Source organism: Periplaneta americana, chromosome 14, assembly GCF_040183065.1.
Source record: "Periplaneta americana isolate PAMFEO1 chromosome 14, P.americana_PAMFEO1_priV1, whole genome shotgun sequence".
Lineage (NCBI taxonomy): Eukaryota > Metazoa > Arthropoda > Insecta > Blattodea > Blattidae > Periplaneta > Periplaneta americana.
Genome location: NC_091130.1, coordinates 10,061,439 through 10,089,304, shown reverse-complemented (window position 1 = coordinate 10,089,304; position 27,866 = coordinate 10,061,439). Strand labels below are relative to the sequence as shown.

Below are 27,866 nucleotides of genomic sequence, written 5' to 3'. Positions count from 1 at the left end.
TTAAAATGGATTTGAGGGAGGTGGGATATGATGATAGAGACTGGATTAATCTTGCACAGGATAGGGACCGATGGCGGGCTTATGTGAGGGCGGCAATGAACCTTCGGGTTCCTTAAAAGCCATTTGTAAGTAAGTAAGTAAGTAAGTAAGGGATTTAACTTGACTTGAAACTTGAACTCAAGCTGCTACTTGACTTGAACTCAACTTAAAACATAGTTTACACTTTTCAAGTTCGTCGAATAAATTATATGGCGACATATCTTTATCAACAGCCATACACCTTAAAACACTACAATGGGCCGGACATAGTATCAAGATGGAAGGGGAGAGAATCCCTAGGAAAGTATTGGAGGAAGAGGGATGGTGGGAAGACCTCGGTTCCCATGGAAAGAGATGGTACAGAAGTATCAGGAATTGGAGAACAATGGCTAAAAACAGAGTTGAGTGGAAGACTTTAATTGGAGAGGCCATGGTCCGAAGTGTCATAGGAAGAAGAAACAATGAGAATGTAATATTTTATTGAAATAAGATACAGCGCATTGTTTAGCCTAAAGAGTACATTACAACACACACACAAACACACATTCTCGTCCTTTGGCATTGAAGATCTCAGCACAGTTTCCTCTTCGTGTAGTAACCAGCTGTTACTTTGTGCCCCTCCTTTGAACTGTAGAGAAGAATTTGAACACCTAAAACATTTTTGCCACAATTAAAATATTCTATATTTTATACTCAAAAGTGTGAAGATAGGAAAAAATTAAAATACTGAAATAACTATTCGTTTTTGTGATATTGCCATCCAACAATTGTAGTATATATTCTGACATATATTTGCGGTTTCATACCTAACTAGATATGTACTATCTAGACATTTTGAGGTCTTGGTATATTAGACAATGCTGCAAAAAAAGTATAGACATGTTTGGGTATATCATAAGAATAAAGCAGTTTGTTGTTCTGTCCACTTTGTTGGTTGGTTTGCATTCAAATTTCAATTTTTTCTTATTATGTACAAATGGAGCTTAAACAAGGCTTCCATTTAAAAAAAAACTTTACAGTCTAAATAACTATTTATTTCAATTAAATTTAATTAAAAACACGTCAATTTAGATATTAAAGAGTATGCTAAACGTTAATGCTATCTACATAAAGATTAATTTTTTATCCTACAGAATTTATCTGTTATGGTAACAATTGATAATAGAGGAGAAAAATTCGCTCCGACACCGGGGATCGAACCCGGGTCCTTGGTTCTTGGTTTTACACTAGAGGAGGGGAATTCGATCCGGTGCTGTGGATTGAAGTTCAGTGTAGCTCAGTGGTTAGAGCGCTTGGTACATAGAACCAAGGACCCAGGTTCGATCCCATGCACCGGACCGAATTTTTTTCCTCTAATATCAATTGTTAATGCTATGTTGAAGTGCAAAAAGGCTCAGGAAAGAATTTGTCTTTGAAATTCCGACAGATAAAAGGTTGATTCATGAGTACTCCACCAAGATAAAAGAGGCAATCAGAGTCATTCACCTCACGTTATTTCAAATGGCATCCATTAAATTTTTTTTAGTCTACAGATGATGTCAGTATGTCTTACAGATGCAAACTAGCGTTAATTGCATTTTAGGTTTCACCCCCTTACTCCCACCTCCCTTTGAAATTTCAATAAGAAAGAGCATACACCTGATTACACAACTTTTAACACTATATACCAGTAGTTTATATTCCGAATCATCTGTAGCTGCATTTAGATTGGCAACAGGCCGTGACTGTTTGGCCAAACACCTGCATAGAATTGGAATATATTAGTCCCCTAACTGCCCATTGTGCAACTCAAACCAAGAAATGGATTCGGAACACCTCAAAATCTGTGCTTCAGTGGCTGACCATGATAATATCTTTGAAAAATATTGGAGTGCAAGAGGTCAAATGACTTTATTGTCAAACACCTGGCATTAGAAAACAACAACAACTTTATATTCCGAAGAAAGAGTATTCAATTTTTTATACATCTCATTCATTTTTTCCCACAGCTTTTGTTTTGTTTTCTATCGTTGCCTGGCAACCTGGATTGTTATTATTTATCAATTGCTTGTAGGATGATAAAACAGTTTATTTTGGGTTATTTCCTGATCTTTCAGGGAAGGTAAGTCTCCTTTCCATCTGCTATCTGTCACCAAGGTGAAGGAAAAAGAAATGCTGCTAACTGCAAAACCTTGCTATGGCCCTGTACATTCCACGTCCTTCACTAGAGACGTCAGAAGTCGATTCTTTTGTTCTGGTAGCAGTAAAATGTTATATCTCTATTATTATATTACTTTACAATAAAAATAATAGTTACATTATTATTTATACAAGACAGAAAATGTTGATATAGTCAACAAAAATAGCATGACGTACCTCTGTCATCAAGGTTGCCGCTTGAAACGCATTGGGGTTGCCATGACAGACATGTGTGGGTCAGGCAGACGGGAACACAATTCACAGAGAAGCTGCAACAGAATTGAAGAGAAAAACCATATGCTGTAAATTCCAGCTACATCACACACAAAACTCTTAAACAACTAATTTTTCACTATTATTAAGTAAAGGTTAAAGTGCATTTAATTTGCTATGCCACATATTTATGCATTTCATTAAGAATCTCAAGTTTTAAAATGATGTTCATTTTTGAGAAGATGAATTTTTATGACTCAATCTATGAAAATACCTTCTTCCTGTCTTATATTTCTAGTCAAGGTACTAATTGTATATTGGAAACCATTGGATACCATATAACGGTAATTATTTTGTCACAATGAGATAATGTACTGGCCAGTTAAAAGTAATACTCATTTTAATCTCAAAATATCTTGAATTCATATTCATCAGTACCTAAGTACTGAACCACAAAATATATCCTAACAGTATTTAAATTTCAAGTATAAAATAATTTTTTATTTATTTTGAATCTTGCGTACATCACTTTTAACACTTGAATATAATTAATTGATGAACTAGTGGACTTACTCGTGTTAAATATGTAATATTTGTCCGGCTTACAGCTGTTTCAGTGCTTGACGCACCATCATCAGAGCCTACTAGATCGCAGCGTCATCTCGAACTTCTCTGCCTGTTAGGAGGGTGTGTTTTATTGTTGGAAGGTGTTGAAGTGTGGAGTCGAATTTTTTTATTGTGTTATAATTTTTAAAATACTCATACTTAATAGGTACATAGTGTGGAGAACTGTACTATATTATTAATTTCTTTATTAATTTGTGATAAACAGGCTCTCGAAGTTGATTAGAGAGTGGTAATAAGGTAATGATGGAAGGACAAAATCAAATACTCAAAGAAAACCTGCCACTTAACTCACTTTGTTTTCTTTAAGTAGAGGTAGATATTATCCATTTCATAAAGAGTGGAATGAAATGTAAGGGAATTTCGGGAGAGAGGCACTGACCCAGCACTGCGATCTTTCAAGATCTATTGTGCTAATCCTCATTCTAGGCGCATTCTCGTACCCACATTGGCTGACTACACTAAGGTTTGCTGCATAGACGTAGGTCATCCCATAAAAGATGCTTACAGTCTTGAAGCTGGGTGTAGCCCCCAGTGGGGCACAAGTCTTGAAGGGGCCTTGAGACACATCCACGTGTGTCCCATTGGTGTAGTGCAGCACGCTCTTTAAGGTGAGGGCTCCATTCACCACCACCATGGTCACACGCTCAGGGTTAAGGCGATGCTCATAGCGGGAGAACAGTTCCCCATTGATACACACCTGCACACAAATGCAGCAGAACGTCAAATAAACTTTACTACGATATGTCTTGTGAAAACCCTTACCGGTATGTGGAGGGAATATAAATACTGCAAATTAAAAGTTAATAAAACTTTAGCAGTTTCACTATTATTTAATGGTTCAGAATCCTGGATATTAACTGCTGCAGAGATGAAATCTCTAATTTTATTATTCATTGTTCGATACACTCTTTTATCAATAGTCTCTAGACACACACCTTCATCTCAAACAGCAGAAATAACTAAAATGCTCTCTCAATTAATATCACTCAATAAAAGAATTGTATTCCAATGGATACCATCCCATTGTGGAATCCTGGGAAACGAGAATGCGGATGCTTTAGCAAAGAAGGGCAGCACTGCTACTTACAGACCTGTTACTAAATCTACGTAGGTATTACTCTGTGAAAAGATTTATTAAATCTACATACTTAGACTTCAACAAACAAAATTTGATAACACAATCTCAAGGGAGAAAAAATGGAACTCTTTGCGTCATAATCCACAGTTAATTCCCGATTTACCACGAAAATCGTCTGTAGCTGCATTTAGATTGGCAACAGGCCATGATTGGCCAAACACCTGCATAGAATTGGAATATATCTGTGAATGAATTTAATACTATTATAGTCACAATCATGCCATGGTATGAAAGAAAAATTTCGCAACCTCGAGCGGGAATCGAACCTGCGACTTCCTGGTCTCCGGTCAGGCGCTCTACCACTGAGCTATCGAGTTCGTCTCACGCCAAAGGCTCGGAATTATCCTTTCATACTGGCAACTCTGTTATAGAGTACTGTCGTTAGCGTCTGATCTTAGTCAGCACTGCTTATGGCTGGAAAGAATATATCAGTCCCCTAACTGCCTATTGTGCAACTCAAACCAAGAAACATTTCAAAATCTGTGCTTCAGTGGCTGATCATGATAATATCTTTGAAAAATATTGGAGTACAAGAGGTCAAATGACTTTATTGTCAAACGCCTGGCATTAGAAAACAACAACAACAAAACTTATAATCACTGAATAACTTTATGATATCTTTACTGTGTTAACTTTTGCAATTTACCTGACTGACTATTTTAGAAGTGGTATCCTTCATTGTCCGAAGACTACCACTCCGAAACTAGTCAGCCAGGTAAACTGCAAATGTTAACACAATAAAGATATCATAAAGTTATTCAGTCTAATTTTAGTTAATGTTTCTATGAAACAAGACAAAATTAGAAATACAGAAGCTAGATATGGACTAAAAATATTTGCAATAAAACACATACCAACAAAACTGTAAAGTTCGTCTTTATAATATGAACCAGTGGAATGCATTCATGTTAGGCCAGATACACTGCACTTGCCCAGGTTATTTTAATATTATTAACAATTATATTTATCTGTTATGTAACAATGGTTATTATATTGTGACAGCGACGTGAGATTCGAACTCACGACCAGCGTCCCGCAAGAGAGAAGATCGCGCGGGCTCCACGGAGCACTGAGGGACGGCGTGCGGCGGAGAGAAGAGAGGGGAAAGGGCCTACGCGGCGAGGGAGTGTGCGCGCGCAACTGCTGCGTGCGGAGTGAAGGGGGGACGGACCCTCCCGACTCTTCGAGAAGTCCGTCGAAGTGGAAAAATCGGGAATTCGAACTTTCCAGGCTACGTCGCTGTGGTTATAAAAGAAGAAGCGCGAGGGAACTCGGACAGTGTGTGTGTGATTCATGATTAGTTCAGTGAGTAAGCCAGTGAACAGAGCAAGCCAGCCAGTCTTGTGTACCGGAGTTCGACTTGAGTGTGCGTCCGCAACTGTGTCAGCATCCAAAGGCCTGAGTTCGAGTGCAGTGGACCGCAGTTGGAGGGACCTGAGTTCGAGTGCAGTGGACCGCATTTGGAGGGACCTGAGTTCGAGTACAGTGGACTGTCTCTGAAGGTCTGTGGTTCGAGATACTGTGAACTCGAGTGACTGAGCTAGAAGAACTGTGAACTGAGAACTGACAGTTCTGATTTGTAAATAGTGCTTTGTAAATATTAGTTAAGATTAACAGTTCATTGTTGTTCGTAATAGTCCTAGTGAATTGTCATTGTCGTCGTCTGTGGAGAGCAAATCCCATTGTTGCCGAGAGCGTTTAATGTGAATTGTAGAAAGGAATTATTATTGTTGAGTTGAAATAAATTTACAATATTATATTAATCATATTTTAATGTATTACTAGCTTCAGAAGTTAATAAATAACCACATTTCTTTTACATAAAGTATCAATTCTTTCAAATCTAGTCTAACTTTCATGCTGTGTCATTGCCACTACAAAGGGCCCTGCTGTACAGTCAGTACGCTTCTGGTATGCGAGCATTGAAGTGAATAATATTTTATGGTTGTAAATTGAAGCGAAAGTGTTGTATGTCTGAAAATAACTGCATAATAGAGAAATTCCTTAAGAAGATTACCGATCTTTCAATGAAAAAGGCGAAATTGTAACTGAAGAGCTACCATACTCTCTTTGCAGTGTTGCAACACGTTATATTTTTTAATTTACCGGTACTCAAATCAAGAAATGGATTCAGAACACCTCAATGCATTCATGTTAGGCTAGATACACTGCACTTGCCCAGGTTATTTTAATATTATTAACAATTATATTTATCTGTTATGTAACAATGGTTATTATATTGTGACAGCGACGTGAGATTCGAACTCTCTTGCTTCAGTGGGTGACCATGACCATGACCATGACAATATCTTTGAAAAGTATTGGAGTGCAAGAGTCAAATGACTTTATTGTCAAACACCTGGCATTAGAAAACAACAACAACATTTTTGGATTTTAAAAAGTATTGGACGTATCAAAAAACTTATGTGACAAATCTTTCTATTACTTCTGTGAATTAATGTAATAGGTTCCCTTCCGCCCTGTATTGGCTAATGAACTGACCTTTATGTGTCTGTCATCTGAGTGGAAATCCACTGTGAACTCAGCTCCTCTTTGGAGAGGGACAGAGTCGTTACTGAAGTCCCAACCCCAGATTCCATTGAAGAAAGTGTTGTGTATAACAGCTCCATCCTTGAGTCGAGCTTTGAACTGCAGCACTATCACGTCTTCAATATCACCGTCTGATTGCAGGTTGATAATCATCCTGTAGAGTGAAACACAGTGTGAGATAAAATTACAACACTGATACATGCATTTCTGTCTCATCTCCACGGATTCGACCTTCTTCAAATATAATAAATTAATTATCTAAAAGAAACTAGGGATAAAAAGATATAATTTTACAGTGTACCGGTACTCCAGTATATTGTAGCATTAACGAACATGAAAGAACAGAGAGGCGAAAGAAGAGAGTAAAAAGATATAACTGAGACATAAATTACTATACTATTTTTGCGTTTATTAAAATTAATAGTTAATTAATTAACTGATAATGATTCAATCATAAACAGAACATTTAAACACACAAATAAACAATGAGCGAGTGCTGTGGATTTTTAAGAAAAATATCAACATTAAGGGGAAGAAATATTTAGTATATAGTAATTATTGGTACATATAACACAAAAATAAGTACATATTATTTATGTAGTACACACTCGTTTAGCAAGCTCGTGTTTCTATAAATAACTATTTTGTACTAAATAGAACATAACAAAGTTTCAATAAAATTGAAGGGTTTTTTGAAAAAGAAGAAACTATAGTCCAAAAAATGTCAATTTGAGATATTAAGCATGTGATGAGTGTATTGTAGCGGTCATCTACTGAATTAGTTGTTAGGGAAAAAAACACCATAGGCCTATGTTATAGGAGTGGAACTTTTCAGTGGTTTTCATAAAACAACCATAGTTCAAAGACGATTTTTGTGAAAACAGTCATTGTCCAGCCAGGACAATGGTAGCATTTACAAATATCCCATTCATATCACCTTGTGGTCACTGGTTGAGAAGAAACTGCCTTCTGAAGGATGCACTGGAAGGAATAGTGAATGGGAGAAGAGTTCAGGGTAGAAGACGACATCAGATGATATATATATATATATATATATATATATATATACATACATCGACGGATCCTTGATCCCCAAAGAACAAGGTGCCGGTGCAGGTGCTACGTGCTGTCTCTTCTCACTTTATAGATCTCTTGGAATTGGAACAACAAGTTTTGATGGAGAAATCATTGCAATAAGTGAAAGTCTCAGGAATCTTCTATGCCACATCAATAAATTTAAGAATGCAGTTATATTGTCAGACTCCAAAGCAGCTGTTCTATCAATCGTCTCTAAACACATATCTTCATCTCAAACAGCTGAAATAACTAAAATGCTCTCTCAAACTCAGTAAAAGAATTGTAATCTTCATCTTACGATGTTTGGCGACGTATACACGTCCGTTGATGTGACATATTAATGAATTTAAATACTATTATAGTCACAATCATGCCATGGTATGAAAGAAAAATTTCACAACCTCGAGCAGGAATCGAACCTGCGACTTCCTATTCTCCGGTCAGGCGCTCTACCACTGAGTTATCGAGTTCGTCTCACGCCAAAGGCTTGGAATTATCATACCATTGCATGATTGTGACTATAATAGTATTTAAATTCATTAATATGTCATATCAACGGACGTGTATATGTCACCAAACATCGTAAGATGAAGATTACATTTGTAAAGTTTCTTTCAAGCCATAAGCAGTGCTGACTAGATCAGACGCTATGGACAGTACTCTATAACAGAGTCGCCAGTATGAAAGGATAATTCCAAGCCTTTGGCGTGAGACGAACTCGATAGCTCAGTGGTAGAGCACCTGACTGGAGAACAGGAAGTCGCAGGTTCGATTCCCGATCGAAAGAAATTTTTCTTTCATACCATGGCATGATTGTGACTATAATAGTATTTAAATTCATTCATTCAAAAGAATTGTATTCTAATGGATACCGTCCCATTGAGGAATCCTGGGAAACGAGAATGCGGATGCTTTAGCAAAGAAGGGCAGCACTGCTACTTACAGACCTGTTACTAAATCTACGTATTACTCTGTGAAAAGATTTATTAAATCTACATACTTAGACTTCAACAAACAAAATTTGATAACACAATCTCAAGGGAAAAAATGGAACTCTCTGCATCATAATCCACAGTTAATTCCCGATTTACCACGAAAATCGTCTGTAGCTGCATTTAGATTGGCAACAAGCCATGATGTTTGGCCAAACACCTGCATAGAATTGGAATATATCAGTCCCCTAACTGCCCATTGTGCAACTCAAACCAAGAAATGGATTCGGAACACCTCAAAATCTGTGCTTCAGTGGCTGACCATGATAATATATTTGAAAAATATTGGAGTGCAAGAGATCAAATGACTTTATTGTCAAACACCTGGCATTAGAAAACAACAACAACAACTTTTACCCAAGCAAGTGTGTGCTTGATAAACTTGTAAGTAATCAATGCAGCCTACCATTCGGCGTTGCTGTGCAGGACACCGGACACAGAAACTACGGACCCCGTTGAGAAGGGATGCTGAAGTTGCGAAACATATGGAGCAGCTCCAATCACCTGCAGGTCCTGTGCTCGGAGATCTGAACGTGGTCTGCACGTTTTCTGGAACAGAGATTGCATTTTTGTTTACATTCACATAAGACATTATGGCCTACAGACCGAAAATTATCCATAAATCTCTATTTTTGTTTTGCTTAAGGCAGTATGTGGCCTACAACTTTTGCTAGAATAAACTTAGTAAAATTCAAAATATGATTTATACATAATATTCTGAGTTAATTTTGCGCTTGAAATCATAATCCCCAAATTATTAAGGTTACACTGCATCACATTTCTTACTGAAGATATATCTCACCTGAACACCCACGTGGTAAGACATTTTGTGTAATGTGACGTCACCGATAACCCTGACATGTGAAACTTTTGTTGAATCTGTTCGGTGGAAGAACATCCAGAACAAAGCCTTTTCTACAAAAATCTGAAACACAATAGCATGAATCACATTTTAGTATTCTAATCGAAACTTCCTATTTTTTTAAATAACAGAACACCTTATTCAAATGGAAGTGAAATTAACTTTTACGAGAACTGATTAAAATGTTGTCTCTTCTTTATGTACGAAATTTCAGTTCTTGAAAAACATGTATGTTATTTGTGGAGCCAAAAATAAAACAGACAAGACGAATTGAAGTTACTTGAATCATCACTTGAATGTGATTTAATTCCATGTTATTGCTTTTAATAATATAATCCATTTGCACCATAATTTTAATTTAATTTAATTCGATGTTATTATACTTCAAACAGTATAAGCAATTGCACCACTACCTGAATTTGATTTATTTACTTATTTATTTCTTTATTAATTTCTTTACTTATTTATTCACTTCTTTATTTACTCATTTTTTTACTTATGCATTAATTTCTTTATTTATGTATTCATATTTTGATTTATTTATTCATTTGTTTCTTCATTTACTCATTTCTTTCTTTCTTTCTTTCTTTCCTTCTTTCCCCATTTATTTATTTATTTTATTCATTCATGTCTTTATTCATTCGCTCATATCTTTATTTCTTTATATATTTAGTTATTTACTGATTTCTATATTTTTTTCATTTATTTATTTACTTATTTATTTTCTATTTCCTTCTTTATTTATTCATTTAGTTATTTAGTCAATCATTTTTTTATTTGTTCATTCGTTTCTTTATTTATTCATTCGTGTTTTTATTTATTCGTTCATATCCTTATTTTCTTATTAATTATTTTATTTATTTACTCATTTCTTTAGTCATTCAATTATTTATTTACTTATTTATTTATTTTATTTATTCATTTAATTCTTTATTTATTCATTTATTTCTTTATTTAGTTATTTATTTAGTCACTTATTTATTTATTTATTTATTTGTTTACTTATTTATTTATCTATTTATTTATTTATTTATCTATCTATTTATCTATTTATTTATTCATTCATTTCTTTACTTATCCATTCATTTCTTTATTTATTCATTCATATCTTTATTTATTTATTTATTTATTTTTATTTATTTATTTATTTATTTACTTATTTATTTATTTTATTTATTCATTTAATTCTTTATTTATTCATTTATTTCTTTATTTAGTTATTTATTTAATCACTTATTTATTTATTTGTTTATTTATTTATTTATTTATCTATTTATCTATTTATTTATTCATTCATTCATTTCTTTACTTATCCATTCATTTCTTTATTTATTCATTCATATCTTTATTTATTTATTTATTTACTTATTTATTTATTTTATTTATTCATTTAATTCTTTATATATTCATTTATTTCTTTATTTAGTTATTTATTTAATCACTTATTTATTTATTTATTTATTTATTTATTTATTTATTTATCTATTTATCTATTTATTTATTCATTCATTTCTTTACTTATCCATTCATTTCTTTATTTATTCATATCTTTATTTATTTATTTATTTTTTATTTATTTATTTATTTTTTATTTATTTATTTATTTATTTATTTACTTATTTATTTATTTTATTTATTCATTTAATTCTTTATTTATTCATTTATTTCTTTATTTAGTTATTTATTTAATCACTTATTTATTTATTTATTTATTTATTTGTTTATTTATTTATTTATCTATTTATTTATTTATTTATTTATCTATTTATTTATTCATTCATTTCTTTACTTATCCTTTCATTTCTTTATTTATTCATTCATATCTTTATTTATTTATTTATTCATGTCTTTATTTATTCGTTCATTTTTATTTGTTTAATAATTAATTAATTTATTTACTTATTTCTTTATTTACACATTGCTTTCTTATTTATTCATTTCTTTCTTTAATTATAAATTTTTATTTTACCTTTATTTATTCACTTATTTCTTCATTTAGTTATGTATTTAATCATTTATTTATTCATTTAATTATTTATTTATATTTATTTATTCATATCTTTATTTATTCATTCATATCTTTATTTACTCGTTAATGTCTTTATTTCTTTATTCATTTATTTATTAATTTCTTTCTTTATTTCTCATTTCTTTCTTTATTTACTAGTAATTTATTTATTTATTTGTTTATTTTTATTTATCCATTTATATTTCCTTATTTATTCATTTATTTCTTAATTTGGTTATTTATTTAATCATTTATTTATTTATTTCTTTATTTGTTCATTCATTTCCTTATTTATTCATTAATTTCTTTACTTATTCGTTTATATCTTTATTTATTCATTAATTTCTTTATTTATTCATTCATTTCTTTATTTGTTCATTCATTTTCTTATTTATTCATTTATTTCTTAATTTGGTTATTTATTTAATCATTTATTTATTTATTTATTAATTTCTTTATTTGTTCATTCATTTCCTTATTTATTCATTAATTTCTTTACTTATTCGTTTATATCTTTATTTATTCTTAATTTCTTTATTTATTCATTCATTTCTTTATTTGTTCATTCATTTCCTTATTTATTCATTCATTTCTTTATTTGTTCATTCATTTCCTTATTTATTCATTAATTTCTTTACTTATTCGTTTATACCTTTATTTATTCGTTCGTGTCTTTATTTATTCGTTCATGTAATTATTTTTTCGTTCATGTCTGTATTTATTCATTCATTTCTTAGTTTATTCACTTCTCTATTTATTTATCTACTTAATGTATTTGCGTCATCATTTGAATTTGATTTAATTTGAGGTTATTAAGTTGAACAACTTTATCAACGCCTTTTTATTTACTTTATTGCCAGCAGCATGCACATATAATTATTTCCGTTCATTTTCAAAACAATTCTACAGTCTATTCTGTCCATAGAAATTATAGGTACCGGTAATAATGTTGAAACAATTGAAATTCATCATATGAAAAGTAAAAATATAGGCTACCCATTATCACATTCTTGGTACCAAATACCTAAGATCAAGCAGCAATCCCATACAGAATGTAGAAGGTATCGGAGGACTGACCTTGAAGCCTCTATCATCTGCAAGGATTGTGATGTTAAACTCGGTTCCTTTTTGCAGTGGAAACCAATAAGGAATCTCCTGCTGTCCCCACGAATGCTTCAGGAATGAGTTGTGGTACACTTTTTCCATGTCGAACCGCGCATGGAAACTCAGGGCCATTGGTGGCTGCTCTGTGAACCTCGTATCATCTGGGACCAGCAGCTCGATTGAAAACCTGGGGTCACACATTATTTATTGTCAGCACCTATATTTTTTTCTTCAACCATAACGCAGTGTAGGATATGGAAAACTACACTAAAAAAAGAATGAATAATGTGAGCAATGTTTATTTAAAGTAGTTTCATCTGCAACTACTCACTGCACACAACGATCAAGAACCAATTGGAAGGTATGATAGGAGGACTATCGTTTTTTTTAGCCTGGAAATTCGTCTTCTTCTCTTATTTTTGTATGAATTCTTTCACCGTAAACAATCTAATGAATTTGGATTCCGTAGTTTTACGAAATATTACGTCTTACATAATTGTATTACCATTATTGTATGAAATGTTCCATCCCAAACAATCAAATAAATTTGGATTCCACTGTTTTATGAAATATTCCATCCCAAACAACCAAATAAAATTGGATTCCACTGTTGTATGAAATATTAAATCGTACAAAGTCGCATTAATTTTATTACCATTGTTGTATGAATTCTTTCACCCTAAAAATCTAATGAATTTGGATTCCGTAGTTTTACGAAATATTACGTCTTACATAATTGCATTGCCATTATTGTATGAAATCTTCCATCCCAAACAATCAACTAAATTTGGATTCCACTGTATGAAATATTCCATCCCAAACAACTAAATAAATTTGGATTTCACTTTGTATGAAATATTATTACATTGTACAAAGTCGCATTAATTTTATTACCATTGTTGTATGAATCCTTTCATCCTAAACAATCTAATGAATTTGGATTCCGTAGTTTTACGAAATATTACGTCTTACATAATTGCATTACCATTATTGTATGAAAATATGTTCCATCTCAAACAATCAAATAAATTTGGATTCCACTGTTGTTTGAAATATTCCATCCCAAACAACAAAATAAATTTGGATTCCACTGTTGTATGAAATATTCCATCCCAAACAACAAAATAAATTTGGATTCCAGTGTTGTATGAAATATTCAATCCCAAACAACAAAATAAATTTGGATTCAAGTGTTGTATGAAATATTCCATCCCAAACAACAAAATAAATTTGGATTCAAGTATTTATGAAATACTCCATCCCAAACAACGAAATAAATTTGAATTCCAGTGTTGTATGAAATATCCCATCCCAAACAACAAAATAAATTTGGATTCCAGTGTTGTATGAAATATTACATCGTACAAAGTCGCATTAATTTGATTACCATTGTTGTATGAAATGTTCCATCCCAAACAATCAAATAAATCTGGATTCCATTGTTGTATGAAATATTCCATCCCAAACAATCAAATAAATCTGGATTCCATTGTTGTATGAAATATTCCATCCCAAACAATCAAATAAATCTGGATTCCATTGTTGTATGAAATATTCCATCCCAAACAATCAAATAAATCTGGATTCCATTGTTGTATGAAATGTTCCATCCCAAACAATAAAATAAATCTGGATTCCATTGTTGTATGAAATGCTCCATCCCAAACAATCAAATAAATCTGGATTCCATTGTTGTAAGAAATGTTCCAGCCCATGAATCTAATGAATTTGTATTCCACTGTAGCATGAAATATTACATCTTACATAATTACATTAATTTGGTCACTAGTGTTGTACGAAATATATTCCAAATAATACAATTCGTTGTTCGTATGAAATATTGCATCCCACATAAGGACATTAATTTGGTTTCCATTGTTGTTTGAAAATGACATCCTAAATAACGATATTAATTCGCTCCCATTGTTATCTAAAATATTACATCCTAAATAACCTCATTAATTTGGCTTCCATTGTTGTATGAAGTGCTGCATCTCAAACGATGACAGTTATGGTTCCCAAATAAACAGATGAATCTGGCTCCCACTGCAATGAAGGAGGAATTTCCAAGTGTTGTGGTGTTGTTTGTCGCGTGCACGTGGTCACATTCAGATTTTCGAGGTTTTGTAATTGGGTTGATTGAGATGAATGTCTGGAGGTGGACAAGGTGGGTTAATGCAGCAGGAAGTGGCTGGCAGAGAAGGCGGGCGGTAGGGCGGGCAGCTGCAAGGAAGTCGCCCACGATACTTACTCCTGCGCTCCCCGCGGGGTGGAGCCCTCCAGAGACAGTACGGAGCCGGGGGGCAGCCCGCTGCTGAGCGGCGCCACCAGCGGGACGCCGTCCTCCGGCAGGAACTCCGTCTCCTGCGGCCGGTCGCTGGTCTGGCACACCAACTCTGCAAACGAGACCAGACGCCCATTTTAAAACAGAAGAAGACGGCGCGCCCGCCCCGCGAACCAATTTCCTCTCGTTTGTAGGACTCGCAGACCTTGAAGTCTTCGCCTATGTCTCAAGTGTGACTTCTTAGAAACTTCACACCAGTGTTGACTGGAAAAGGTGTTCTGATTTCCTTCCCGGGAAAAATAATTCTCGCCGTAGATAAACTGAATTTATTTTATTGATTTATTTATTTATTTATTTATTTATTTATTTATTTATTATTTTGCTAATAATTGTAACATAATAGTACATTATGCAACGAGCCTATAATGATAGTAATTAAGACGCAAGTATGTTTGTTTATGAAACGGGCGCAAGCGAGTTTCATAATTTTCATACGAGCGTCTTAATTACCATTATAGGCAAGTTTCATACGACTTTTTATGCTCGACCATATTTCTAACTTGAAATTATTCAGAAATATTCATTTTACAGGGACATCACTTTATTTTTACCAACATTTTTAACATTAACCTGGCTATACTCGGAAACACTGTTGCCCCCTTCCATTACAGGAGTTTGATGATACTAGTGCAATATGTAAACAAATCATTTTACTAGGTATAGGAGGAGAGAAAAGTAGTGTATCCATTTATGTTGTAGGGAAATACGATATTACGATTTTCAGTTTGATCATCACTTTTACGGAATTTATCAAAATACAGTAGAGTAGTAACATTTTTTTTTCAAAAACTCAACTTTTTAGGCGGCTATGTTCGTTATGTAATGTCTACTTTATTTAGCATATTAATTATTGATGTTAACATACAATATAGAGAGTGCATTTAAATTGAGGGGCTCATAAGTAAAGGGCTGTAAGTGCACTTGTTACTTTTGAGAAAATGGGGTTTAAATATTTAAGCTTTCGTAAAATCGGTGAAATTTTTATTTAAATTTTAATGTGTGATGCAATTAAAATATCTCTTTGACACTAAAATTTTAGATACTTTAGCTTACACTGGATGCACTTAACTCATGTTATTACAAATGTCACTAGCATTCCTTTGCTTCTAGCCACCTCAATTCAAAATAAGCTAATCTGAATTTTTAAACAAGTTGCTGAAAATGGTTGCTGTTCATTACAATGCAGGCTTCAATTCTTTACGCATATTATTAAAAACATTTTGAAGCATATTCTCTGAAATTTAATTTATCGTTTCTTCAATATAATTTTTAGTGCGATATTATTAATATAGGTTGTTTCTTCTATAGAAAACGCAACCATATTTCTGAAACACACTATACACTGCAGTGTTTACTTCACTGCTTGAAGACTTCGAATGCAACAGCGGCCGTAAGTTTGTGTGTCTGACGGGAGCAAGGATATTAGTGAAGGGGTGAGAGTGAAGTACATTCAGAAATGCAGGTACAATAAAAATGCAAGTAAAAATAAAATGATGTCCCTGTATCTGTACTGACAGAAGATCGGAAGTGACCTTGTTCATAGCTCGAAATTGTGAGATGTGCGCAAACGCGAAAGTATTGATTTTTTTCCGAGGAACAATAATGTCATTGATCTTGATGTAATGCAGAGAATGCGTAACCTAGAAATTGATTTAGAATTGAAAAACGAGATGACAAATTGAATTTATTTCAATATTATTTACAATTAACGCTAATTATTATAGTAACAGAATATAACCTTCTGCGACAGTATTGGTTTTCCAGCCTCCGTGACGTTTCGCTATTGTCTTTCGATTGCATATCCGAGAATAATCGATACTTGCGGTTTTATAATGGCACAATGGTGATTTCTCATTGGCTGAACAACTGAACTATAATGAATAGGTGTACTTTAATGAGGTGCATTAAAAGGCTACTACCAGGTGTATAATTACTACATTTCGGCATGGTCGAGCATAAAAACTATGAAAGGAGTCCATAATCGTACCTATTTTTAAAAAGGGGAACAAGACTAACTGTGGTAACTTTCGAGGAATATCACTTTTGTTGACGTCGTACAAAATTTTGTCCAATATTCTTTCGAGAATATTAACTCCATATGTAGATGAAATTGATGGGGATCATCAGTATGGTTTTAGGCGTAATAGATCGACTATTGATCAGATTTTTTGTATTAGACAGATAATGGAGAAAAAATGGGAGTATAAGGGTACAGTACATCGGTTATTCATAGATTTCAAAAAGGTGTATGACTCGGTTAAGAGAGAAGGTTTATATAATATTCTTATTAAATTTGGTATTCCCAAGAAACTAGTTCGATTAATTAAAATGTGTCTCAGTGAAACTTACATCAGAGTCCGTATAGGTCAGTTTCTATCTGATGCTTTTCCAATCTGCGGGCTAAAGCAGCAGGGAGATGCACTATCACCTTTACTTTTTAACTTCGCTCTAGAATATGCCATTAGGAAAGTTCAGGATAACAGAGAGGGTTTGGAATTGAACGGGTTACATCAGCTTCTTGTCTATGCTGATGACACGAGTATATTAGGAGAAAATCCACAAACGATTAGGGAAAACGCGGAAATTCTACTTGAAGCAAGTAAAACGATAGGGTTGGAAGTAAATCCCGAAAAGACTAAGTATATGATTATGTCTCGTGACCAGAATATTGTAAGAAATGGAACTATAAAAATTTGGAGATTTATCTTCAAAGAGGTGGAAAAATTCAAATACCTGGGACCAACAGTAACAAATATAAATGACATTCGGGAGGAAATTAAACGCAGAATAAATATCGGAAATGCCTGTTATTATTCGGTTGAGAAGCTTTTGTCATCTAGTCTGCTGTCAAAAAATTCGAAAGTTAGAATTCATAAAACAGTTGTATTACCGGTTGTTCTGTATGGCTGTGAAACTTGGACTCTCACTTTGAGAGAGGAACAGAGATTAAGGTTGTTTGAGAATAAGGTTCTTAGGAAAATATTTGGGGCTAAGAGGGATGAAGTTACAGGAGAATGGAAAAAGTTACACAACGCAGACCTGCACGCATTGTATTCTTCACCTGACGTAATTAGGAACATTAAATCCAGACGTTTGAGATGGGCAGGGCATGTAGCACGTATGGGCGAATCCAGAAATGCATATAGAGTGTTAGTTGGGAGGCCGAAGGGAAAAAGACCTTTGGGGAGGCCGAGACGTAGATGGGAGGATAATATTAAAATGGATTTGAGAGAGGTGGGATATGATGGCAAAGACTGGATTAATCTTGCACAGGATAGGGACCAATGGCGGGCTTACGTGAGGGCGCCAATGAACTCCGGGTTCCTTAAAAGCCAGTAAGTAAGTATTATAAAACGCATTTGACCACCTCTGTGGTGTAGGGGTCAGCATGCTGGTCTCTTACGCAGAGGGCCGGAGTTCGATTCCTGGTCGGGTTGAATTTCCTGGTTAACGTTTTTCAGGGTTTTTCCTCAACCTTAAGGCAAGTGCCAGGAAATTGGGGCCACAACATCCCTGATTATCACCGACCTCATTCATCACCGAACTCATATTCATAACAATCAGTAAAACATAGGCCTATACAGTCGCCATCTATTTTACAACAATACGACCAATAGTACATAGGCCTTCGGATTTCACCCAGGACAGTGTTTCACACATACCAATTTTCATTACTGTACAAGATACAGTAATGGAGAGAAAAAATGTTGAATATTTCCAAAAAATTTACTGATGTAAGCTGTACCTAACCCTTAAAATAAGATATAATATCTACATATACTACACCCACTCCTCAGAAAAACGATAAATTAATATGGATATAATTGAATCACAATAATTATTGAGAAACCCCATATGTAATTTTTTTTCACGAAATTGAGTTATACAGTGAAACCTCTCGTTACGGACACCCCCAAAATACGGACAGATTTTTATGTCCCAACTGAAATAATATAGAAATAATGATAATTTTAACTCTCGTTTACGGACACTCTCAAACACGGACACGGTCAGCTGTTTCACAGTCCTACAGCTTGCTTTACCTCATGACTGCGGACAGAACTTGGATGTCAAGACCTAATGTGTTACAAAAATGGAAAATTTAGTTTTGAGAACTGTAAAGAAATTCTTTAACATGAAAGAAGACAATAAGGGTCTCGTAGGCTACCACTAGCCCAGCCAGCTACTCCTTGTTAGCTGGAAGCGGGTGGATAAACAAAGTCATAAAATTTAACCTGTCTGATGGGTCCAAGGTTTCCGCGATCGTGAAATTGTATTCGACACATGATAGGGTTAGTAGGATTATTCTCTGCACTTCAATCATTTGTTCTGTTTCGAGAGACATGGCACCTGAACGTAAAGGTTAAGTTGAAAACTGTAAATTACAGTACTGCATAACTGTAGACCTAGAATAAAATTGCATGGCACAGTACTGTATTTTCCTTTTTCGGTCTTATCTACTGTAGTTCAAAGTTGCAAAGAATTTATTGTAGTACAGTAGACTGTATTTAGAATCAAACTACAGGAATTCATTTCATTTAATTTATTTTATTGGGTTATTTTACGACTCTGTATCAACATCTAGGTTATTTAACGTCTGAATGATATGAAGGTGATAATGCTGGTGAAATGAGTCCGGGGTCCAGCACCGAAAGTTACCCAGCTCGTATTGGGTTGAGGGAAAACCCCGGAAAAAACCTCAACCAGGTAACTTGCCCCGACCGGGATTCGAACCCGGGCCACCTGGTTTCGCGGCCAGACGCGCTGACCGTTACTCCACAGGTGTGGATTCATTTCATTTAAAGCATATTATAAATTTACTGTTAGATTGGGGAGCCTCTCTCCCAATAACGGACACCTTCCATATGCGGACATATTGTTACGTCCATTCGATGTCCGTAAATGAGAGGTTTCACTGTGTATATGTATGTATGTATGTATATATATATATATATATATATATATATATATATATATATATATATGATTTCGAGTTCTAAACATGTGACTCATGATATCACAGTCCAGTATATACAGTCACGAAGCTCAATACGTAGTAAATATGCAAACATTAGATAGTTGCTCACCACTAGGATCGCTAATATCGCCTCATTACAGACAATGCGAAATAGTATCGGCACAGTTTATTGTTTCTAGCACCCTCAAAACTCAAGCTTCGTGACTGTATATAGTAGACTATGATATTATGAAGAGAAACCCCACATATTCCCATCAACATTCATTTTAGCTAAAGTGTTAAGAAAAAATAATTTGAGCACAAATCTAGGACCTGAGATGTTATTTTGTATCTCCTGAAAAGTTTAGTTTTCTAGACATGCGGGATTTCGGTTCAATTGTAGCATAATCATATGCTATCCATTTTAGATCGACACAAGAGGCGAAAAAATAAAAAAATACATAATTTTCCACATACATCTGACGTCAGTTTGCGTTAAATTATCGCAGTGTGTTAAAGAACACATTAGTAAAGTGGCAGCAGAATGTAAAACACGGTATTTACGAATGGTCTGCTAGACATACATAAATACTTTCGCTTATTGGGAAATTAGTCATTGCAGTAATTGAACGCCATGCAATATTGGTGTATTGGAGACATAGCGGCAACATTACATCCAATATAAACCCCGCAATAAACGGAGGTGGGAACAGCTTCACGGTCATTTCAATTTATGCCGTGAAAAGGGTTCACGTTGCATACGCAACAATGACACGCGGACTTCATGACTGGGGAAATCCTTTTGCATGCGTCATTAAAAGTGCATTATTAGCATGATGATTATTATTGTTATCACATTACTAGATCATTACTAGTAATGTTGTTTTCATTACTTCGCAGAAGCTACTGCGTCGATTTCAAAGAGCAGTCTTCCCATTCTCGCTGCCCAGACCGGAAGTGCGTCACACAAAGCGCTTCCATTTAAGACTGCCACAATCGTTTCTTTTATTGCGTGTACTCTGCCCGTGGCGCGTGTGGTTTCCATCAAGGGCGCTATGACCCAGACCAATCACGAATTGGTTCTGGGAGACTCTCCCGTTTCCCCTGACATCTTCGATTCACTTACTGTTAAAATAAAGAAAAAATGAAAAGAAACAAAGGAAGCAAGAAATAGAGAAAGAAAGAAAGAATATGTAAATGTCACATAACCTATATTTTCAATATACCCTACGCTTGGTAAAATAGTGGGTAAAGCAGTGGCGGCTCCTGCATATTTCTTAAGAGGAGGAAAGAAGTTTGCAGCGCAAAATGACACATTCTCGAGAGAAGCATGCTACAAATTAGCCTACATGCATACTTGTAAGATCAGATAGTGCTAGGGTTGGCCTTCCCTTCTGTATAGCAATAATCTGTTCTTGTAAACTGAGTTTCCTAAATTGTCCAAAATATATTATGTTTTCACTTCCATTCATTGTTGGATAATTGCACAAATTAACAATTACAAGGAAATTCACAAACTCCCAGCATTTTTCGCGCACACTACAGCATCACAAGTGTTGGAAGAGACTAGCTATTAACACATAACCAGAACCGTTTTACGGAAGTGGGGATGGGAAATAATCTGTTAAGAAAGCGAGAACACTGCACCCACTCACGTGGTCTGTGTTGCCACAAATTACCTTTTACAAGTTCAGTATCACATGTCAGTTCTTGTAAAATGATACCTTTCTGGTCATACTATCATTATTGTTCAAAGCTGCAGGTGACCGATTAATTTTTTTATGTTCAAAATAATGTAGTTTGGAGTACTTTCAATTTCGAATATATTTATACAAAACTGACAACTTGGCTGTTGTCCTGTCTAGTACACAATGAATGGAAGTGAATTTCAGGGGCCAAAATGATCTGCGATACTAACTTAGAACTACTTCCTCTTTGTTTTATAAAGGGTGCGTCAGAAAGAACGGATGGATTTCAAACTATCGATACGCAACGAGGAGAGAGATATAGTGAGGAGGACCACGACTGTTGGGTCAGCCATAGAATGCAGTTTCAGTTGAGAATATGGTGTTGGTCTGGTGTACAACGTGCTTTCATCGTAGAGACATTTTTGAAAAATGAAGTCTGTGATCGCCACTCAGGACTCATTTCGACATCGGATGTCACGCTAGGATTCCAACTCGGAATACAATTTTGCGGTGGGTGGCTTCATTTCGTATCACAGGTTCAACATTAAAGAAGAAATCACCTGGACGAAATTCTATTGCACTGAGATTGTCCGAGGCTACGGTAAGATCTCGCGCCCTGCGACTTCTTTCTTTGGGACCATTTGAAGGCGTAAGTTTGTAAACATCGATCACATACACTGGACGAACTGAAGACAGCGATTCGCGAAGAAATCGTGGCAATTGCACCAACTATGACTGTGAAAGTGATGGCGAACATCAGAAAACGCCTCGATGCCTGTATTGAAAGCCAAGGACATCATATGGATAATGTTGTTTTCCATAAATAAACTGCATGTATTGGTGAATATGTTGATAACAATAAATTTTTGATTTGATGAATCTTTACAATTTTCTTGCCATGTGAAATCCATCCGTTCTTTCTGACGCACCCTGTATAAATCTAACTTCAACTTTCAGATATCCTCGAAAGTTTCGAACCATGAATAGTACCTTATATAAAGTGCAATGAATAATAGTATATTTTGTTTTGTAATTTTAAAAGAAAGTTATATTATGGTGTCTTTCATAGTTTTGAGTTAAAACTGTTTTTATTGTGCCTCCTCCTAGATGTGTTATAGTTTGGTTGAATGCAGCATCGTTAGATGGCAGCGGTAGCGAGCTTGCTGCAAGACCAGTCGGTTTCTATTTCCCGCCCATGCGCTGATTCAGAGGAGGATCTCCTCCCTCTCCGTTCATTTACTTGCTTTAAAACTCTGCTTCTATCTCTCGCCGCTAGTGCGCTGTTGTCTGTGTGTGTTAACTGCAGTAAATGAGGAATGGATTGGTTTTCCTCCTCACAAACAATCTCGCATCTTTTTCACAGTTTTCTAGCAGCACTTGATTGCGCGTCGTTTAAAACTCGATCAACCGAGGTTTTCTTATAGCTGTGAACTTAAAAATTATCGAATCTTCCTCGAATTTCAAGGCATATATTTCATTTGGTATTTACTTTCAAAAGAAGAAAAATGTGAGGAGGACGTTCCTCCCTTCCCTCCCCCGAGAAACCGCCACTGGGGTAAAGGTATACCTATTACAGGCGATATAGGCCCACAAAGTAGGGGAATGTTAAAGCTTCCACTTCTACAGACAATCGGTACTAATCCTGAATGTTTGTCGCCTTTGTTCCAAAGGAGAACCATTTGACACACATTTCTGCTAGAGACTGAATAGATGCGACAGCTATAGTGCAGCCAGAGCAATTATGTCAATATTCAAAATTCATTATAACTGAGAATCGAACCCGCGACCTTTAGTTTTTTGGAATACCGCGTGCCCCAATATGCATTTAAATACTTACTTACTGGCTTTTAAGGAATCCGCAGGTTCATTGCCGCCCTCACATAAGCCCATCATTGGTCCCTATCCTGAGCAAGATTAATCCACTTTCTATCATCATATCCCACCTCTCTCAAATCCATTTTAATATTTATTTTCCCATCTACGTCTCGGCCTCCCTAAAGGTCTTTTTTCCTCCGGCCTCCCAACTAACACTCTATATGCATTTCTGGATTCGCCCATACGTGCTACATGCCCCGCCCATCTCAAACTTCTGGATTTAATGGTCCTAATTATGTCAGGTGAAGAATACAATATGTGCAGTTCTGTGTTGTGTAACTTTCTCCATTCTCCTGTAACTTCATCCCTCTTAGCCCAAATATTTTCCTAAGCACCTTATTCTCAAACACCCATAACCTATGTTCCTCTCTCAAAGTTTCACAACCATAAAGAATGACCGGTAATATAACTGTTTTATAAATTCTAACTTTCAGATTTTCGACAGCAGACTGGATGACAAAAGCTTCTCAACCGAATAATAACAGGCATTTCCCATATGTATTCTGTGTTTAATTTCCTCCCGAGTATCATTTATATTTGTTACTGTTGCTCCAAGATATTTGAACTTCTCCACCTCTTCAAAAGATAAATTTCCAATTTTTATATTTCACTTCGACTACATCCATTCAAATTCTTCAATAGGAATTGTTCCGTATTTCTGTAACAATAATATTTCTGAGTTATACATATTTATCCATTTATTTAGAGTTGTGAAACTTCTAAAAGTCTTGGCCTTCACTATCCAAACGTTACATCGGTAAGCACGCAGTGACCTCATTGTCTCATTATCTCTTCAAAGAGAACCCGTCTCGTAAGAAGTCGGTGCGTTTAATTTTGATAAACGTAGGAGTGGACGCCAACATTCCCAGCGTTTCTTGCGACAAAACTTGTTCATCTGGCAACTGCTGATTAGTGATTACACTGTGTGTGTATGTGTAACAGGCGAACTCATAACGGATCTTTTTCTTTCTTCTTTTTTTCGCAGACGACTTGATTGTTACTGGCACAAAGCCTGCTGATTCATTAATCTTTCCCAACCCAAGTCAGAAACGTCTTTTCGAACTAAATCATTGTAATTGGAAAATTGGTTTCCATGTAGCCAGTGAGTTCACAATTCCAGTGCCGTATTAATTTTAATTGTATATCATAAAACATAGATAATATGACGTCTATTAAAGATGTGTCATGTTCCTTTCTAACATCCCAGCTCTGCAGTTAGGTTGGTTGGTTTCAGTTTATTATTATTATTATTATTATTATTATTATTATTATTATTATTATTATTAATATTATTATTATTAAATCTCCACTCAAGACAACCCAAATTTACCAAGCATTACTCTAGGCTTTTCCAGTTTATTTACGAACGTCCTAAATAACCACAACCAATACTGCCCGTATATTAACGCCTTTGTATTATTAAGAGTGAATCGTTCGTACAAAAACAGTTTCAAACATAACAAATAATATATTGTAAACTCTCATAAAGCTGAAATATCATAAATAAGAAAAAAATGCATTTAGTAAGATTATCTTAATAATAATAATAATAATAATAATAATAATAATAATAATAATAATAATAACAATAATAATAATAATAATCATCATCATCATAAACTCTCATTTCAAATATTCCAATTTTGCGTCAAGTTTCGTCGATTAAATTCATATTATTATTATTATTATTATTATTATTATTAGAGATGAAGTTACAGGAGAATGGAGAAAGTTACACAACGCAGAACTGCACGCATTGTATTCTTCACTTGGCACAATTAGGAACATTAAATCCAGACGTTTGAGATGGGTAGGGCATGTAGCACGTATGGACGAATTCAAAAATGCATATAGAGCAGCGGTGGCGAAAATGTAATCGGCGCCGAGCCACTGTGTAACCTGCAACGTGCATAGCACCTATGGAGGGAGGCGGACACCCGAAGGGGAAGTGAAGCAACTGTCTGACTTATTAACGGATTTTCGTTTTCCTTACGTCAAGCACTTAAATATAATTTTATACAGTACAAGGCTACAAACTAATGTTTAGTACGTGTAACGAAGAAAGAAATGAACAATAAATGAACAATATCACAACCTGAAATTAACTGTCTTCAGAATGTCTCTGCGACAAAGTTTCAAAATCAGGAATTATGTCACTTACTGTCAGTCGTAGTTGATCACGAAGGTATTTGTCTGTCAGTCGTGATCTAAATTTGGTTTTTACTATTTTAATTGTTGAAAATAATTTTTCACGAACGTAAGCTGTAGCGAACATGGCTTCAACAGAGTAAGCGAAAGAACGAAGCTTCGGATATTTCTTTTTTTGGCAAAGATTTTAAAGTTCAACATTTGTCAAGTCCTTACATCTAGCTTTCATTTGACATCAAATCAGTGAGTTCAAATTGAAGAGCTAACCGCATTATTCGTACATCTGCTGAAAAAGGGTCGACGTACAGAGATGATGATAATGATGATGATGATGATGATAACAATAACACTTAACCTTTTAATGTTTCATCAGTAACATGTAGTATAATGCCGTTTTATGTTATACAACCGTTTTCCTCGTAATACTTGTGAACAAATCATACATTTAATATTCTCATCATATTGACAGCAAAAAATGCGTCCTCCCATCCTACTTGGAACTTTCGTACATGGTTTCGAGAGAGACATATGCCACTCGCAGGTCAGAGACAAATACAAATGGAATGGGGTTTGACTCCAGTGAGTGAGAGGGTGGGGGTTGGCGGAGGGTATAAGCAAGCGAAATGCACAGCTATCACTGCGAGCCACAATGTCTCGCGAGTCACGTTCTCGCCACGGCTGATATAGAGTGTTAGTTAAGAGGCCGAAACGTAATGGGAGGATAACATTAAAGTGGATTTGAGGGAGGTGGGATATGATGGTACGAAGAGGATTAATCTGGCTCAGGATAGGGATCGATGGCGGCTTATGTGAGGGTGGCAATGAACTTCCGGGTTCTCTAAAAGCCGTAAGTATTATTATTATTATTACATTAAAATACATTGTATTATTACACATGAAATCACAGCCCAGGGTATCATACATACTGGCTTTAAATAATACAACAGGTTACCCCAACACGTTAAGGAAACATCTTTCTGCAGTAGGAAAATTTAAAAAGGTAGTTATTAAAAATTTACAGGAAAAATGTTATTATCCAATACAAGAGTATTTAAATGGAGACAATTCAGGGATGGTGTTCCTGTATGTTGTACGTCATCGTCTGGAGTACGAAGAATTCCATCGCTAGAATCTGCGCCATTTATTAATGGCCACAGGATTCAATAAACGGAATTATTATTTTCAGTTATCTTGCAAAATGCTAATATAAATGCAGCTTATAGTCATTGTAAATAGTTAATATTCTGAGTCATTTTTTAATTCATTGTAATCTTTAATTTTAGTTATTATATATAATTTTAATACACACTGTAACAAATTTATAACGTTAAAATTTTGACGTCAGAAACTTATACAGGGACATCATTTTATTTTTACTTCAATTTTATTGTACCTGAGTTTTTGAATATATTTCACTCCCACCCCTTTTACTAATGAAGTTCCAACTGTCCTCCACACAGAACCAAGACCGCATACAGTAAACAGCACTGAGTTAGTGAGTATAGTACGTTCCAGAAATATGTTCGCGTTTTCAAGCGACGAAAGAGCTTTCAATATTGAATCATATTTTCGCACAGGTACTGTCCGTTTGCCTACGTCGCATCCCGATTTTCCCCACCTGCTTCTGCTCGCCCCTCTGTAAAAGCTGGGCTGTCTTAGCTCTTTTCTAAAAACATTAATTTCTGTTAGGAATTGGACGTTTACGTAATATTATACAACTGTTTGAAATAACTTTAATAAAAGGGCCTCGTTAAGTAATCAACTGTCATGTGATTTCCCTCTTTCTACGATCCTGTGGCATAACCACTTGGACGGACAGTAGATAGCATGTCTGAGTAATTTTATCTGTGCGGGTCGGGCAGAAGTGAAGATTGAATTTACAGTACGTAAGGTACTCTTATATAGACTAGGTACAGAATTATTTCAACATGAGTTACTAGTACGAAGGACGAAACTGGTAATTGGAATTAGATACAATAGTCTATAGTGCGATAATGTGCACAAAAAAACTGAAGCCTGTATCGAAATGAACGGCCACCATTTTCAAAAATGTGTTTAAATATTCA

At 34.8% G+C, this 27,866-nt stretch overlaps 1 protein-coding gene across 2 annotated transcripts in view; it reads right to left on the bottom strand.

The window, feature by feature from the left end:
• Positions 1 to 501: 501 nt before the first annotated feature.
• Positions 502 to 27,866, bottom strand: part of LOC138713128 (32 kDa beta-galactoside-binding lectin-like) — a 28,504-nt gene continuing 1,139 nt past the window's right edge. Inside the window, exons 2-9 of one of the 2 annotated variants that reach the window (XM_069844918.1) lie at positions 15,040 to 15,184; positions 12,762 to 12,975; positions 9,617 to 9,739; positions 9,221 to 9,363; positions 6,698 to 6,899; positions 3,563 to 3,754; positions 2,395 to 2,486; positions 502 to 689 (exon numbers count right to left, since the gene is read on the bottom strand). In XM_069844918.1, the coding sequence (XP_069701019.1) occupies positions 2,403 to 2,486; positions 3,563 to 3,754; positions 6,698 to 6,899; positions 9,221 to 9,363; positions 9,617 to 9,739; positions 12,762 to 12,975; positions 15,040 to 15,184 (1,103 nt within the window). In that variant the 3' untranslated portion in view covers positions 502 to 689; positions 2,395 to 2,402. The remainder of the gene's footprint in view (positions 690 to 2,394; positions 2,487 to 3,562; positions 3,755 to 6,697; positions 6,900 to 9,220; positions 9,364 to 9,616; positions 9,740 to 12,761; positions 12,976 to 15,039; positions 15,185 to 27,866) is intronic. The other variant, XM_069844919.1, reaches the window with a different exon arrangement.